This window comes from Arctopsyche grandis, chromosome 4, assembly GCF_051622035.1.
Source record: "Arctopsyche grandis isolate Sample6627 chromosome 4, ASM5162203v2, whole genome shotgun sequence".
Classification (NCBI taxonomy): domain Eukaryota; kingdom Metazoa; phylum Arthropoda; class Insecta; order Trichoptera; family Hydropsychidae; genus Arctopsyche; species Arctopsyche grandis.
This window is the reverse complement of record NC_135358.1, coordinates 24,730,165-24,744,649: the sequence shown is the minus strand read 5'-3', so window position 1 is coordinate 24,744,649 and position 14,485 is coordinate 24,730,165. Positions and strand designations below refer to the sequence as shown.

Below are 14,485 nucleotides of genomic sequence, written 5' to 3'. Positions count from 1 at the left end.
CCAAAGAACCCCGTATGCAATATAATGCAAGTTTACAAAGAAATCAAAACTGCACATTTGCAAACGGTAAAAAATTCTGCTGCATACGAATTTCAATATTGATTGCATCGGTAATCTGTATGTGGTTTTCTCTTATCCCTGTGGAATAGAATCCCTAGAGAGATTGTTTTCAAAATGGTAGTGTACTCTATATGTATATGAATGTATGTATGTGCTTGTATCTCTAGATTTCGAATTATGAACCAGTGAAGTGAGTGCCGAGATTTAATTTAATTTTCGGTCGTTATGGAAAAACAGGGGTCGTAACTGTATTGCCGCGTTAATTACCCTCCCCTCCTTTAACCCTTTCGCCGCTAGAACTTCATCATCTCGCCATTTGCAGCCCCCGTCCGTTCGCCGCTTTAACGACGAAAAACTTCATACTGATAAAGGCGCTTCCGCCGTTGTCCCTTGACGATTTTTCCGCATAACAGATAATTTAAGAAAATCCGTTACACGTTCTTCTGTAAAGTTGTTTTCGCTAATGAAAAATAACTCCAGAATTGCTACCGAATAACCGCATATCGGGGATTCATAGCCCATACATATGATTGGAACCATACATATGACACAAGCAATCGGAAAATAACAAATTTTTGCGTATAAATATTACATTTAGCGATGAGTAAACTGTGTATTACCTACTGGTATATAAAATTCCATTTCGGTGACTTTTTTTTTGGTCTATTTTACACTTCAATTTGCTATTATAAATACGTAAATAAATATCAAATGTTTTGTGCTATTAACAAGGGTATGATGTTTAATGAAACGTCCACAGTTATATGTTAATATCGGAATTAACGCTTTGGAACGCCCTGTCACTTTTGCACGCCTACCAAAGGGCTCTACCCTTCTCGTCCGATCACGTAATTAATTATTCTTTTCCATTTTGCTAGCGCGATTTATTTTTCTCGGTGTAAATAACCGTCGGCGTGGCGCAAAAACAATTACGTTCGAATAATTAATTATATCTCAGGGGCGAGTGTCGAATCGTTCCTACTTGGAAAATGTCAGAAGTTGGGAAATTCTCGCTAATTTCGAATCGGACGCTGTAATAGTTGATAGCGTCGTACGGCATTCCGTTGCTTTCTTCCACAGACTCGGCTATACATATAATATAATGAAGGTACAATAATAGTCGTAAAAAAATTCAATTTGTTTTCGAAGATCGACCCACGCTAACGAAGTCATCTCCCTCTGAGCGCGATAACTTAATTTTGCGCGCGAATTAATTTTAATATAAAAACATTTCATTTTTGCTAGAAATTTCAGCTCATCATTTTCTTATATACGCAGGTTCATAGGCTTTAACATTATCATCAAAGTATTATTAAAAATGATTTGAATGCTTTGAAATTTTAATTTCAACTAATACATACTAAGCACGGAACCACGAGGATCTGACTGTTTTCTTTTTAATTCCGATAGATTTTGTTCGAATTTTACTAATGAGTTACATCTGGAACAAAATTCATATGCGGTGAATACAAATTTAGGCAATACTTAAAAAATAACAAAGTCTCTTTTAAAACTATAATATAAATAATTTACAATGCATTACATATAGCAGCGGTTTCCAACCTTTTTTAACTCGCGTACCACTTGTTAGTACATTACGTTAAATTGTACCACCTTGGAAAAATTATTGTATTTCATGAAATTTGTCATTGCAAGTATAATTATATAGTATTTGCATGGTAAGGAATTTGAAGACAGGGTAGACACAATGGATCTGTTTTGTTTGAAATGTTGTGTAAAAAAAATTGTATATATTGACGTCAACTATGATTAATTAAGATAATGTTTAGTAATTATATGAAAAAAAAAATTTTTTTTTATGATTGTAAATCAATTATTGCATGTCTGCCGTTACTGATTTTTACCACCATTACGAGCCAAAAAATAAATATATATTTTTTTAATTGCCATTAATCTGAAATTTTCTTTCTCATAACATTAATTCTCGAATAAAATAACAATTTTAATAATAAAATATTTATAGATCTGGTTACAGCCAATAGTTCGCGTAGTATTGCTTCAAAGTTTTGTCCATGCATATACATACATATGTATGTACTAAGGTTTCTGATCCGGGTCGACCCGGGACAGACATTTCCGGGAATTCACGGAATTTTTGTTGTCCCGTGTCCCAGGAATTCTTATTTCGAATCCCGGGAATTTCATTTAAAAAAATCTTGAAAGTATACAATATTTTTACGACTGCACGAAGGGAAATAATAAATCAAATACAATAGAAAAACCGTAAAATATTCTCAAAGGTTTGTTGTTTAGCAGTAAATATAGCGCATTCCCCGAACGTGGAAGTTTTATAAGCATAATGGTTCTGTGCGTTTGGCCAAAATCGTTTCTTGTAATTCTATTTTTGGAGATTCTCAATACCGAAGGACTTGACCTTACCGATGAATTATTCCGAGAATTAAAAATTAAAATCGAAGAAATCAGAGCCTAAAACTGATATTTTTAACACAAATTTTAAATAATTCTAATTTTATACCGAACAAAACATTCTTTAAATGTTGTAATAAAAGCGAATGTACATATATATCCTACAGTGAAACTATTATGAAGCGAGTAAATCCTTCTTGTATTGACGATTCCACAATGGAAGAAACTCTTTTAGATTCGGATGAAGATGAAACAATTATATGTTTGACGATGAATGAAGAATTAAATAAGGAGTTATCAAAGACAAATATACAACGTAAATAAAAATAACCTGGACTTTTCGAAATAACCTCGAATTAAAATATACATGATGACAGGAGTAGAAACCGATAATTTAAAAAATTGTTTTCATCCCTTTAAACGATAAAACCAACTTCGACCGAAACTGAAAGAGTTTTTTCAGATACTTAAGAAGCTCTTTTAAATAAGTTTACTTTTATAATTACATTTTTCCAGTTAATAGATATATTATGACTACTTTTTTATATATTTTGTAAATAAATAAATATTTTTTTTATTCATAAAAAATATAATATATTGAAAAAAAAAGGTTTTTTTACATGTGTCCCGGGATCCCGGGAATCCCGGGAACGATCCCGGGCTCCGTCCCGTATCCCGGAATTGTAAAAATTCGGGGATTCAGAAACCCTAATATGTACATATACATATATGCATAAAATATATATAATAAATTATATGCATAAAACCGAAATTATTTTTTTGCAAAACATCAATTGTAATATTGTCATTTCCACTATCAATATTAATTCAAAAAATCCGTACAATAATTCGAAGTCAAATTATGAAGATTCCTCAATAGTAACCCAACAAAACATATGTACATACAGAGGAGTACACATTCGAAATTGTTACTGATTTTCTACAAGTCTTTGCCAACTACACAAGTCGCGCTAGGCAACTAATTGAAATTCCAAACAATGACAGAACTATCACAAAGCTCACCCCGATGACGGAACATTCTCAATGACAAAGCTTTGTGCTTCGAGCTCATCACCCAAAATTTTGACTGTGACATCTGCCATTGACGAAATTCGATCAACGTTGGATAAACTAAGTGTATCACCTTCATCGGTGGATAAAGAATTAAATTACCCAACTGCGGTAACGAGACCCCTCCCCCGCGCCTCCTCGCGGGGATCGATTATTTGCTCGTTTTTCCCTACCCGGTGCACCTGCCTCGTCCTTCTGCGGCTTCCGTCCGATAATTATCTGGAGATCGTTTTGTGCGCGTGTGTATGTGTTTGTGTAGTAAGGGGCAAGTGAGGGGCTGTTGGTCGTGGTAAATCTTGGGGGCCCGCCTTTACGGCACCTTAATGCCTCATCATTTATTTAAGCGAACCCCTTCCCGGGAAAGCCACTAACTTTGTTTTCCATTTGATTTGGCCCGTAACGTTTCACTCGACCGTATACCGCAATCACGTACACCGATCCAGGAAAACCTCCGTTTGAAGTTGTACTTTTTTTTTCATTTTAAACCGACGTTTAAATCGCTATGTGGTGTAGTCTCGGTGTATTGTATTTTATTATTTGAAATATCATTATAGTTTGACGACTAAGCAACACTCCAAAATACCAAAGTATTTTTATATATGTACATTTTTTGTAACACTTGCCACACTGTGATGGATAGTGATAGTGGCCATGACTTATATTTTATTTTATTTCTCCAAATATACAGAAAGCAGGGTGTTCATATTTTATGTATTGCTCATCAAAACCTCCGTGACTCAAATTATGTCATTACGAAATAAAAACATTGATCAATATCAACAGAAATCATTATTTTCACGGGAAGCCCCTTGTACATGTACCTTAAAGGTCAGTGTGAGAATGGTATCGCCCCTTGGAAGGACAGCTCTGCTTCAGCTGTTATTTTTTTATTTCTTGCACTTATTTTATATTATTCGATTTTTAATACAGGATAAAATGATATTTATAGCTAACTAGTGATTTTACCCGGCTTCGCTCAGTATTTGTAATATAAACAGCTTAAACATGGCAAAACAATCTAATAGTAAATTGTTTTTTATTCAATTTATTTGAATCGAAAAAAATAATACTTTACGATGTCGATATCGTCGTCATAGATACTTTGATTTGTTTTCGATATTCTCAACAAACCTTACATTAAATCTCTATCGCAATTATATATTAGATTACAATAATTAACCTCGCAGATTTTGCATTATTCTAACTGAAAACACACACTTTAACTGGATGCTTGTTGTCCAGAACAGTGGCCAGTTGAGTTTTTAACACAGTAAGGCAAGTTTTATTCGCCATTTTTGGGGATATATAATTTTTATACGTGTACATATATTGGTTTTTTATGCTATTTAAGTATTCCATTTGACATTGATATTAACGTACATACATACTATATTATTTAATGATAGTATGACCATGCTAAATTTAATTTAAATTTTTTATTTAGAATGGCATGCATAACGTTACTTTAAATTTAAAAAGAAATATTAATATCATGTTATGGATCATTGAATATCTACGTTGATTGATTTCAGTATTCTAATAGTGGATTTTATTTATCCAAATGAGATTTTTGTTGAATATTCTACATCTTATATTATATTAGATGTAAATTTTGTATAAAAATTTCATTTCTTAAAAAGAAAATATTTGTTTGAAAAAAGGCTTTTATTTTAGTCATGTTAATTAATTTTTTTTTCATTTTTCTTACATTTTATTGTATTTATAACCGACGTTCCATCAAAATACATTTTTTGCGAGATTGGTCCAACGGAAGTCAATTCATAATACACGTCACATTTATCGTAGTGAAAATCTCGTAAATAGTAAATGTCGCGTGTCGCTGGCACAACACATTTCACGGAGAAAGTTCGTATAAAAAAGTTCATTACTTACAAGGACAATATTCTTTAGTTGGGATGAAAATGCAAAATGCAAAGCAGTCGACAAGAGTCCTTGACGTGTACGAGTCAAGTTTTGAGAATTGCAAGTTAAAACAATATTTCACTACATACACGCATACATACATTTATGATAAAAAAATGTATGTATGCATGTATTCTTTATTTCAATAATATATATGTACAACACAAATCAATTAAATTTTTTTTTTCTTTTTTTTTGACGTACATTTTAATTATTTTTCGAATTAGGCTAGCGAGGGCGTATAGGGATTTACTTAATTGGATCTTCGATCCACTTTTATCACAATACGTCCATTGTTGAAGACAATGAATGGAAAATTTCGCATTGATGATAAATTGTCAGGTTGGACAATGGGGGATCTCTAGTACCGTTTGTTAGTACACAAATGCGTAAAGCGCGGATCCACGGGAAAACGAGGGAAAAACTCGATTAGAATTGTGTTCGAGTGTTTAAAGAGCCCTGTTTTTGTTAATATTATTCGGGTGAAATCGCACGCAATCGTGAAATTAGATAAATCTATTAGTAAATGAACGTGTAATCAGTGTTATGTGTATGTTTTAACGTACGAATCAGTGTATGAGTAAACTGAATTTTATTAATTCATCGTAAACGGGCAGATTGCATTCGTGTACGGATGCTGAATTCTGTTTGCTTCCAGTTGCCTGCGTTTATCTCTCGAGGATTTATCTCCTCAACTCATTTCCTGAATATAATTTAAACTGAAAGAATTCCTCTTGGTGGGATTGTTATTAAAAAAAATAAAGCGGAAATGATTCATTCGTATTTTTCCATGGATTAATTATAATATTTCGTTTTAGGTTATTGAAATCCACTGTACATATTATAATATATTCATTTTTATTAATTTACAAATTATATTATGATATGCTACATAAATATCAAAAAGCAGAATAAATGTTGTATATATTATTTAAAGTAATTTAAAATAATTAAATATTATGTTGAATATTTTTTTCCTTGTTGAAATAATATTTATTTTTAAATCTAGTAATTTATGAAACATTTGCAGATGAATGAATCGCGCGACAGATTCATTCATCCATCTGTGTATCCATCCCACTGTAAAAATATATTTCTCATAAAAAACTTTTATCAAGGAATATATAGGTACATAATTCTTACATGCGAGTATATATTTATGTTTGAACGTATATCAAAAAGAAAAACTAAAAATTGATGACGAGAAAATGTATAAAAAAATTATAAAAGCTCTACTACATATATATGTACTTATTTATTAGCAATTCAAATGACAATGTTAAATTTTCTATGCACTAGAAATCATTGTTGATCTTTATTTAATATAAATAATTCCATTCAAATGTGAAAGAATTGTCTACTTCAATATTTTTGCACGGTTACATTCACTTCTAAAGTTAATAAATTCCAACTTTTTACAACCGTCAATATTCATAAAACGCACCGAGAAGAAACAGATGAAAACCATCATTGTCGACTTAACAAATGGTTAAAATATATTTCAACAAAACGTCGTTCACGTACAACGTACATACCTAGAAATAACAAAGGATTCTTGGAGAACGAGACTGAACGGTATGGCACGTGCGCCTATTACACCTATTAACTAATTTAATACCTCTAGAATTTAGATTAGCACCCACTCGAAATACTACCACGATGACCCTCAACAATGAAACCGAATATATATATATATATATAGATAGATCACGTATATGTATGTATGTACGTATTTGCAATATAAATTCCACGATATATACAATATAATATCATCTTGACGTGATGGCATATTGTCGTTTACAATACATTATTATTATTAAAAATATTCATACGTATCTGCATAAGGTATTTATATACACACATATGTATATGTATATATATATATATAAGTACATAAATGTGTATATGGACGTCGGGATACTTTTTCCGGTTTTATGGGGATTCGTTCTCCATCTCGTTCCGACCAATATTCGATAGATTGGATACACGTGTAGCCAAATAGAATCCCCATGTACATATACGACATAAATCTTCCTTGTATGTATGGATTTTGTAAAACCGACGGGGTATTAAACATAATACGCTATCGTACAAAAGACCGTATTCGCGTATTTCGATAAGGCTTATCTTTTTTTTTCATATATTTCTCAGTTAAAAAGTGAAATCTTTTACGGATATTTATCTCGTTGTTTGATCGACGCTGTCGATTTTTTCGAATCGTTGTGAATCTAATCTCATATTTGTGAACATATAAATAGAAATTTTGAAAGGAAAATGTAGATCCATTTTTCAACGTTAATTTGAAAATTGTAAGTTTCAATTTGTGAACGAACTGAGATATTACATTAAAGCTATATGTAATATGTGTATATTCTCTAATTTATGTAGCAATATCCTTCGTACGAGGGGAAACGTTCTAGCGTTATAAACTCAGTTTCTGAGAAGTTACGGCCCACATTATAAGACAACTGCATTTAAATGAATAGTAAATGCCGTTATATTTATAGATAATCAAATGTGGTGTTTTTCTTGTTAATAACGGCGATGTTGAAATCATTTATGATGTATTATAATAAATTGTAATTTCACTCATTTTTCTCATATCAATATTTTAAGATAAGTTTTAATAAATGAAAACTATATTAAATTTAATTTTATGAGTCAACGGGTGGAAATGAAACAATTACAAAAAATAGCGACGGCCATTTTTTATTCGGAATTCATTGTTTTATTTGCTGCTAAATTATCGTCGTCAATTTAAAATATTTTTATCTGCACTTTAAATCAAATTCTCTTACTCTTTTATACACTATTTAAAAATTCATATACTTCTAAGATTTTTTTTAAATAAGAAACCTAAAATTAATATCAAAAAAGTTTCTATGTATTTATTTATTATGCTATATATTAACCTCTACCAAAATATCCACTACAGGTTACCTAAGGCGACAACTATGGTCAAACTTTTTTACATAAGTACCGAATCAAATATCAATTATATTGTTTTCATAATGGCCGTTTGGAATCAACTACTAAATTGTTGAATTATTTATTATATTATTATTTTTATAGTAAATTTTTTCATCAAACGAACAACTTAAATTGTGACCAATGTTAAAAAATTTACTTTCCATGAAAACTTTTTAACCAAATATTTCAATTCATTTCACTTTCGTAAATGAAAATAACATTTATGTTAAATTTATATTTATTTCATTTTTATTTCAATCGAACATGTACACTCGCCTTTACAGATCGCTCCAAAGCGACAAGTGTACTAATACAGATACAATACAATTAATACAAGCATTTTTATACAACGTGAATTCATACAAACATCATCCAAAATGGTAATCGAGAAATTTTTGCAGCATTTTACTATAGAAATTGGCGAACCTCAAGTACATATGTATAACTTGAATAGCTTGAGGTTTGCAAGAGAGATTGGAAAGGAAATGCTAATTCACAGAAACCATTGCAATGACAATCAGAAAAAATGGCAAACTCTGAAAGGAAACCGATCGACCTGGAGTCACAAACCAAGGTCTGACCAACAGTTACTAGTGGAAATCGAACCGTAACCGAACTTAATATAATTGCTATGTAGCGAATATATAGCAATTATATTAAACGTTAGGGCCAACACACTGTTTTTATTAAGGATGAGTTGATCGGCAACGAATAAATAAGATAAAGTACATATCGGTCATTAAATTATTATTGAAAAATCATATAACCGTGTCCAAAACAACGTTTTGATTTTGTTTTCGTAATATATATGTAAATATTAACATGTCATAAAAAGCGGAACCTCCCGAAAACAAGCACACTTCATAACAAACCACACAAGTCCACCGAATCGGCGAAGGAGCGAGCCAGTGGGAACTTTTTGAACAGCCATAAATATTTATAGGCTGGAGAGAAATAAACATTTCTGCGGCACTTGCGGCGTGTTATTACAAATGAAAGGGATTACTCGCGGAAAATCCTACGTCGAACGTCGTCGGCATTAGAAGCATTTCCCTTTATTCGGGAGGCAGAGATAGGTAGGGAAAATGCGTCTCTTTGACAAAGGGCAACCGTACGAATCGAAACTCACTTTCTAGGGGTGCGCTAGGGCTTTAAGCTTCGACACGGGTGGCAGCCCTGAACACGGAAAGGATTTTCCCCCGGTGACACGGGACGTTTTCCAAAAAGCTCGCTATATACCTACGCTTATAAAACATATACGCACGCAAAGTATACGCGGCGAGAGGCATTTAAATAATGACATCAACGGCTTGCGTCCCTATTATTTTTCGTGAGGAGCTTATCGAGGGGGAAAACAATAACATGGCCTGCCAAAGCTTATTTTCCACGGCTTTCGAACTTAAAGAAGGTCGCGCCTCCATCTAAGATTCAACTATATATTTTCCGAAGCTACTTAGCTCGCTTTGGCATCTTCGTAGAGTTAAACGCCTCGTGGCACGGTGTTCTCTATCTATCTCGATAATACGAGTATTGTTTTGTACGCGTTGTAGAGAGACGATGTTTTCTTTGCTTCCGAGCCAAGAAATGCGGGGATAAAAAGGAGTTGTTCGGGAATAAGTTTTTACGTGTTTGTGTATGTGTGTTTTTGTATTTTTCGCGAAAGCTGAAAGGAATTCTTAAACTAACGGCAAATAACCTCGATTTCTCAATTTATTATTTTAAACGTTATTTCCACGTTATATTTATGTATATTATTCTAATACTAAAGTACTTTTATTTTTATTTTCAGGCTATTTGATGATATGCTCAACATCAGCAGAAAAAAATCCTTCAAAAATCAACAGCAACATACTTTCTCTCTCCTGCACTACCTTTGATTCGAGAAACAGCAACGAAAATCGGTATGTAATATTAGTCTTCACAGACAATCAACCAAGTTTCTCATTAAATGATCCACTCACTCAATAACTATGTATATCTATACCGTGTATATTATTACGATCGCTATCGACTACGATCGTTTTGTCGAATCCGAAGCCGACGTTAACTTCTACGAGGAGAAAGCGAGAGAAGACTTTGATCTCACCGCAACAGTTTTGATTAAACCCCATATCTTGATTTGTCCTCGACGCAAAGACGACCCACGATTACAAAGGAGGAACGCTCTTTTGTTTTGTCGAAATTACCTTTTTGCCCAACTTTCGCCTGCTACTGTAATTCGAAAAATGTTTTATAAAGCACTAGTATATGTACATATGTATGTATGTATAGTGTGTGGTAATGTTGGCAGCTGCGCTCGCTCGAATGCACGACTCTTTTTGACATTTAATTTCAACGTGTCACAACTGCAAATACACTTAGATAATGTCCGATATTGTAGACTTGTGCTTATACAGAAATTTCATTTCCATATATGCACGTGTGCTTTCATTGCGTTATTTTTTTCGATTGGTATTCCGTACTGAAATAATAAATAATACGATGATTTACGATGGACGTTTATGTAAAACGTGTACTAGGAGGAAAGGCAGTTTCTCTCGTGCGCGTTGAAACAATAATAAATCGTCGGAAAATGAAAGTTTTACTATTTTATTTTATTTTTTTCCTACTTTCGAAAAATAGACCGTGACTTGTCGATTTTCGTTTTTGGATGAAGTAGGCGAAATTTAACGCTCGTCATGCTTTATGGTCGTTTTCAATTTCTTAACTGAGTTTGCAAGAATGCGTAGGATGCGGTGCGAAAACTATAGGATGACTCTCAAAGTCATCGACGTTTTTTTTATAGGCGTTGTTTATGAAGATTCGATGCTGAAAAACTTGATTCGTAAATATTTCGTTTTTTATTGTTCGATACAAGAGATCGAAATAAATTTAAAACCTTAATATTTTTTTAATATTGGATTTAGTTCAGTTGAATATAAATTAAATCAAATATGTGTAATCCGAAAATTGTGACGAAAATTCATTAGGAAAAACGACTAAGCATTTTCATTTGTTCTATCGTATAAAAATGTATTTGAAAGATTTTCACTTTTAAATAAATTAATAGTATCGTATTAAAAATAAATGATAGTGAAAGGTAAATTCAACATTTTTGTTAATTCGCATCAATAATCCCAAAATTTTTGAAAGAAGGGCTAGAGAGTGCAGTTTGAAATTCATCGATGAAATATTTTTAAGACTGGGCGTTGACGATGACGATGCAATGTCGGAACAGTCGACCTTTCTGGTTGAATTGAGTGAAGCACCAGCAGCAGCAATATTGCTTAGTTTCGCTCGATGAATTGGGAAGAGTAACACCTAAATACGACGGAGCTACTATAGCGGTGGAAGAGTTGAGTGGTAGGGGTTGTCACATAGTGTTTTTAACTCATGTTGTGTATAATCACGATGTATAATAATGGTATTTAGTACTTATGTACAAGATTTTAATCAAAGGTATCACCTTGTGCAACCTGTAGTGGCACTTATGGTCGTGGTTAATATACCCTATAATAGATGAATAAATAAATATATACATACATACATTGGTGTCAATGTTGTGGAAAAATATTGAAATACTTTTATTGTTTTTAAAAAAATGAAATAAATAAAAATGTCACTATTTTCTTATGAAATAATATTAAATAAAAAGTGGTATATTTTATATTTTACTAAAATTTATTTACAATATTTTTTAATTAAGAAATCGTGAAATGGGCTATAAAATTCTTGATTAAAGTTAATTTTGAATACTTTGGATATTTTATACTTGAGAAATAATAGCGTCATATTATTTACTAAATTAATTTGTAGTAAAATATTTAATTATTTCATATAAATTTCTTTCTAATTAATTTCACAATATTAATTTATTAATATTGATTTCGCATACTATTTACATATACATTGTTTTTAATACATTATCAAATATTAAAAAAAATATATATATAAATACATTATTATATCTCGAAAGAAGTAAAGAACGCGCGCATAAATCATACGCGAGATCTTCATTGGCGCGTCTTCTTCTGCAGCAAAGTCTCGCTCTTTCCCTCCGTAACATTATTTAATGGATTGTCGAAACTTCAATATGGCGGCAACCGGCTCCACTCTCTTACTCCCTCGAAAATGTGTTTTTAAAACAATTTTATCCTGGGGAAAACATCAATCATCCGGCAAACGCATTTATCATACTTCTTGCTGCGCTGCTGCCTCGGACCGACCAGTCCGCATCGTCATCGCTGCTTATTAATTATTTATGACTTATTACCATAATTAGGGCAAATATCGAATCGGTCCGGTCATAATCGACCGAATCGGTTATTAAACGCGCATCACACTTTTCCCGCAAAATAATGATCGAAGTTTAATACGATCACACCCTACCTACTCCTGAACATGCTAATTCGCAGCGTTCGTTTACTTTGTACTTAAAGCATCCAATTTGAGACGATCAAATATTCTGTTTTATTCACATTGCTTGGAAATATAAACGTTAATGGAGCTTCGAGCAGGATATTGTCAGCAACGTGTGAACGTTGATCTCGTGCCCAATTGTAGCCCAGCAAACGGATGTTGGGTTCCAATATTGGCACGCCCAACTTGACCAATATCCGCTGGATTTGATCCTGTGGATTCGTAACTTCCGGCCGAAGCTGACAACGCTCGGTTTCCAATAATTTTCCCCATATACATATGTATACACATATATGTTTATTAAATTGCTTCGAGTGTGGTCTCTCTCTGATGTACAGGATTTTAATTTGTGTCTAAAACGTACACGGTGTTTGTACACATTTTTAATTTGACCCGGTTGGTCTTGTGGGAGGGTGAGGTGAGTGGGGTAAAAGAGCCTTTTCTACTAAACTGGAATTCCGGTCAATGAGGCGAGTAACGACCAGTTCCCGAGGACCGATAGAAAATTTCCAATCTCGAGAATTTTTGTTTCCAAAGTGCCGTAAAATTAAATGAGTCGCTCAAACAACTCGGTAACGATGTGATTTTTTTTCTATGCTGCGTGAGCAAGTTCCTGAACGAATATATTTAAAAATAGCTATTTACTCTGGTGGCATTTTAAGTATAGATATATGAGGGTGTGTGTATGTGCTACAAATCGGTTTGCGAATGTCTGAACTCATTTCTGGAATCCAATTTGAAAACGTTGGAACTATGCCATTTTAGTATTGCGGCTCGTTTTGCTAAACTCCAGACTCTTTATAGAGTATGTGATATAAAAATATCGGAATTAATGATGTTTTATAAAAGGAAACTTATTTGGATGATAAATCAAGTGTCAGAAGATAGAAACGCTTTAATTAAAATTAATCAATCAATGTTTTATGTCCAATTTCAAGAAATCGCTGTTCAGATTTACATATATTAAAATATACAGTTACTAAAATTTCACATTTAAAATTTTTATTTATATTTCCAAGTTCGTACGATATGTACGACTGTTTTTATTTTTTAAATGGCACTTTGTATAATAAAATACGTTAATTTTTTTAGCTCTCTAAAATTAATAAAAGCTAGTGCACCACAAACATCTTATTCATTTAAAATTAAATTTAGACCATAGTGACTATACAGTTGCCCCGAAGTGTCACTTTGGTGCCACTTCGGTAACATGTAAACAGAATTCATAAAAAAACAAATAAACAAAATAAAAAACAAAAATAATACAATGACACAAATGATAAAAATAATACAAACATATGTAGGTAAAATAATAAAAATAAAAATGAAACACGATAAAAATAGTAACTAATAATAATAGTAGATCTCAAAATTTTATATTAATTCATAATAATTAATAGTAATTTTCTGAAATAACAAATTTTATTTCACATTTGACATCTGATTATGAAATAGTTCACTCTCAAACATTCATGATATTTGATATAGCATCGTTTCATTCATTTTCAATTTATCAATCGACCTTTCGGAACCAAACTACTTTCGCTCGAACCCTCAATAAATAACCAGATATACATGTGCATGTATGTATATTTTATTTATCTACATAAGTAACCACGTCAAAAACATCTCACTGATCACTTCGCCAATATCGTCGTCCGAACATGTGTACAGA

General features: G+C 32.3%; 1 protein-coding gene across 1 annotated transcript in view; it reads left to right on the top strand.

Moving 5' to 3' along the window:
- LOC143910463 (cell adhesion molecule Dscam2-like) overlaps positions 1–14,485 on the top strand; it is a 239,810-nt gene that overhangs the window by 126,126 nt on the left and 99,199 nt on the right. The window contains exon 4 of the mRNA XM_077428955.1: positions 10,202–10,313. Coding sequence (XP_077285081.1) covers positions 10,202–10,313 — 112 coding nt within the window. The remainder of the gene's footprint in view (positions 1–10,201; positions 10,314–14,485) is intronic.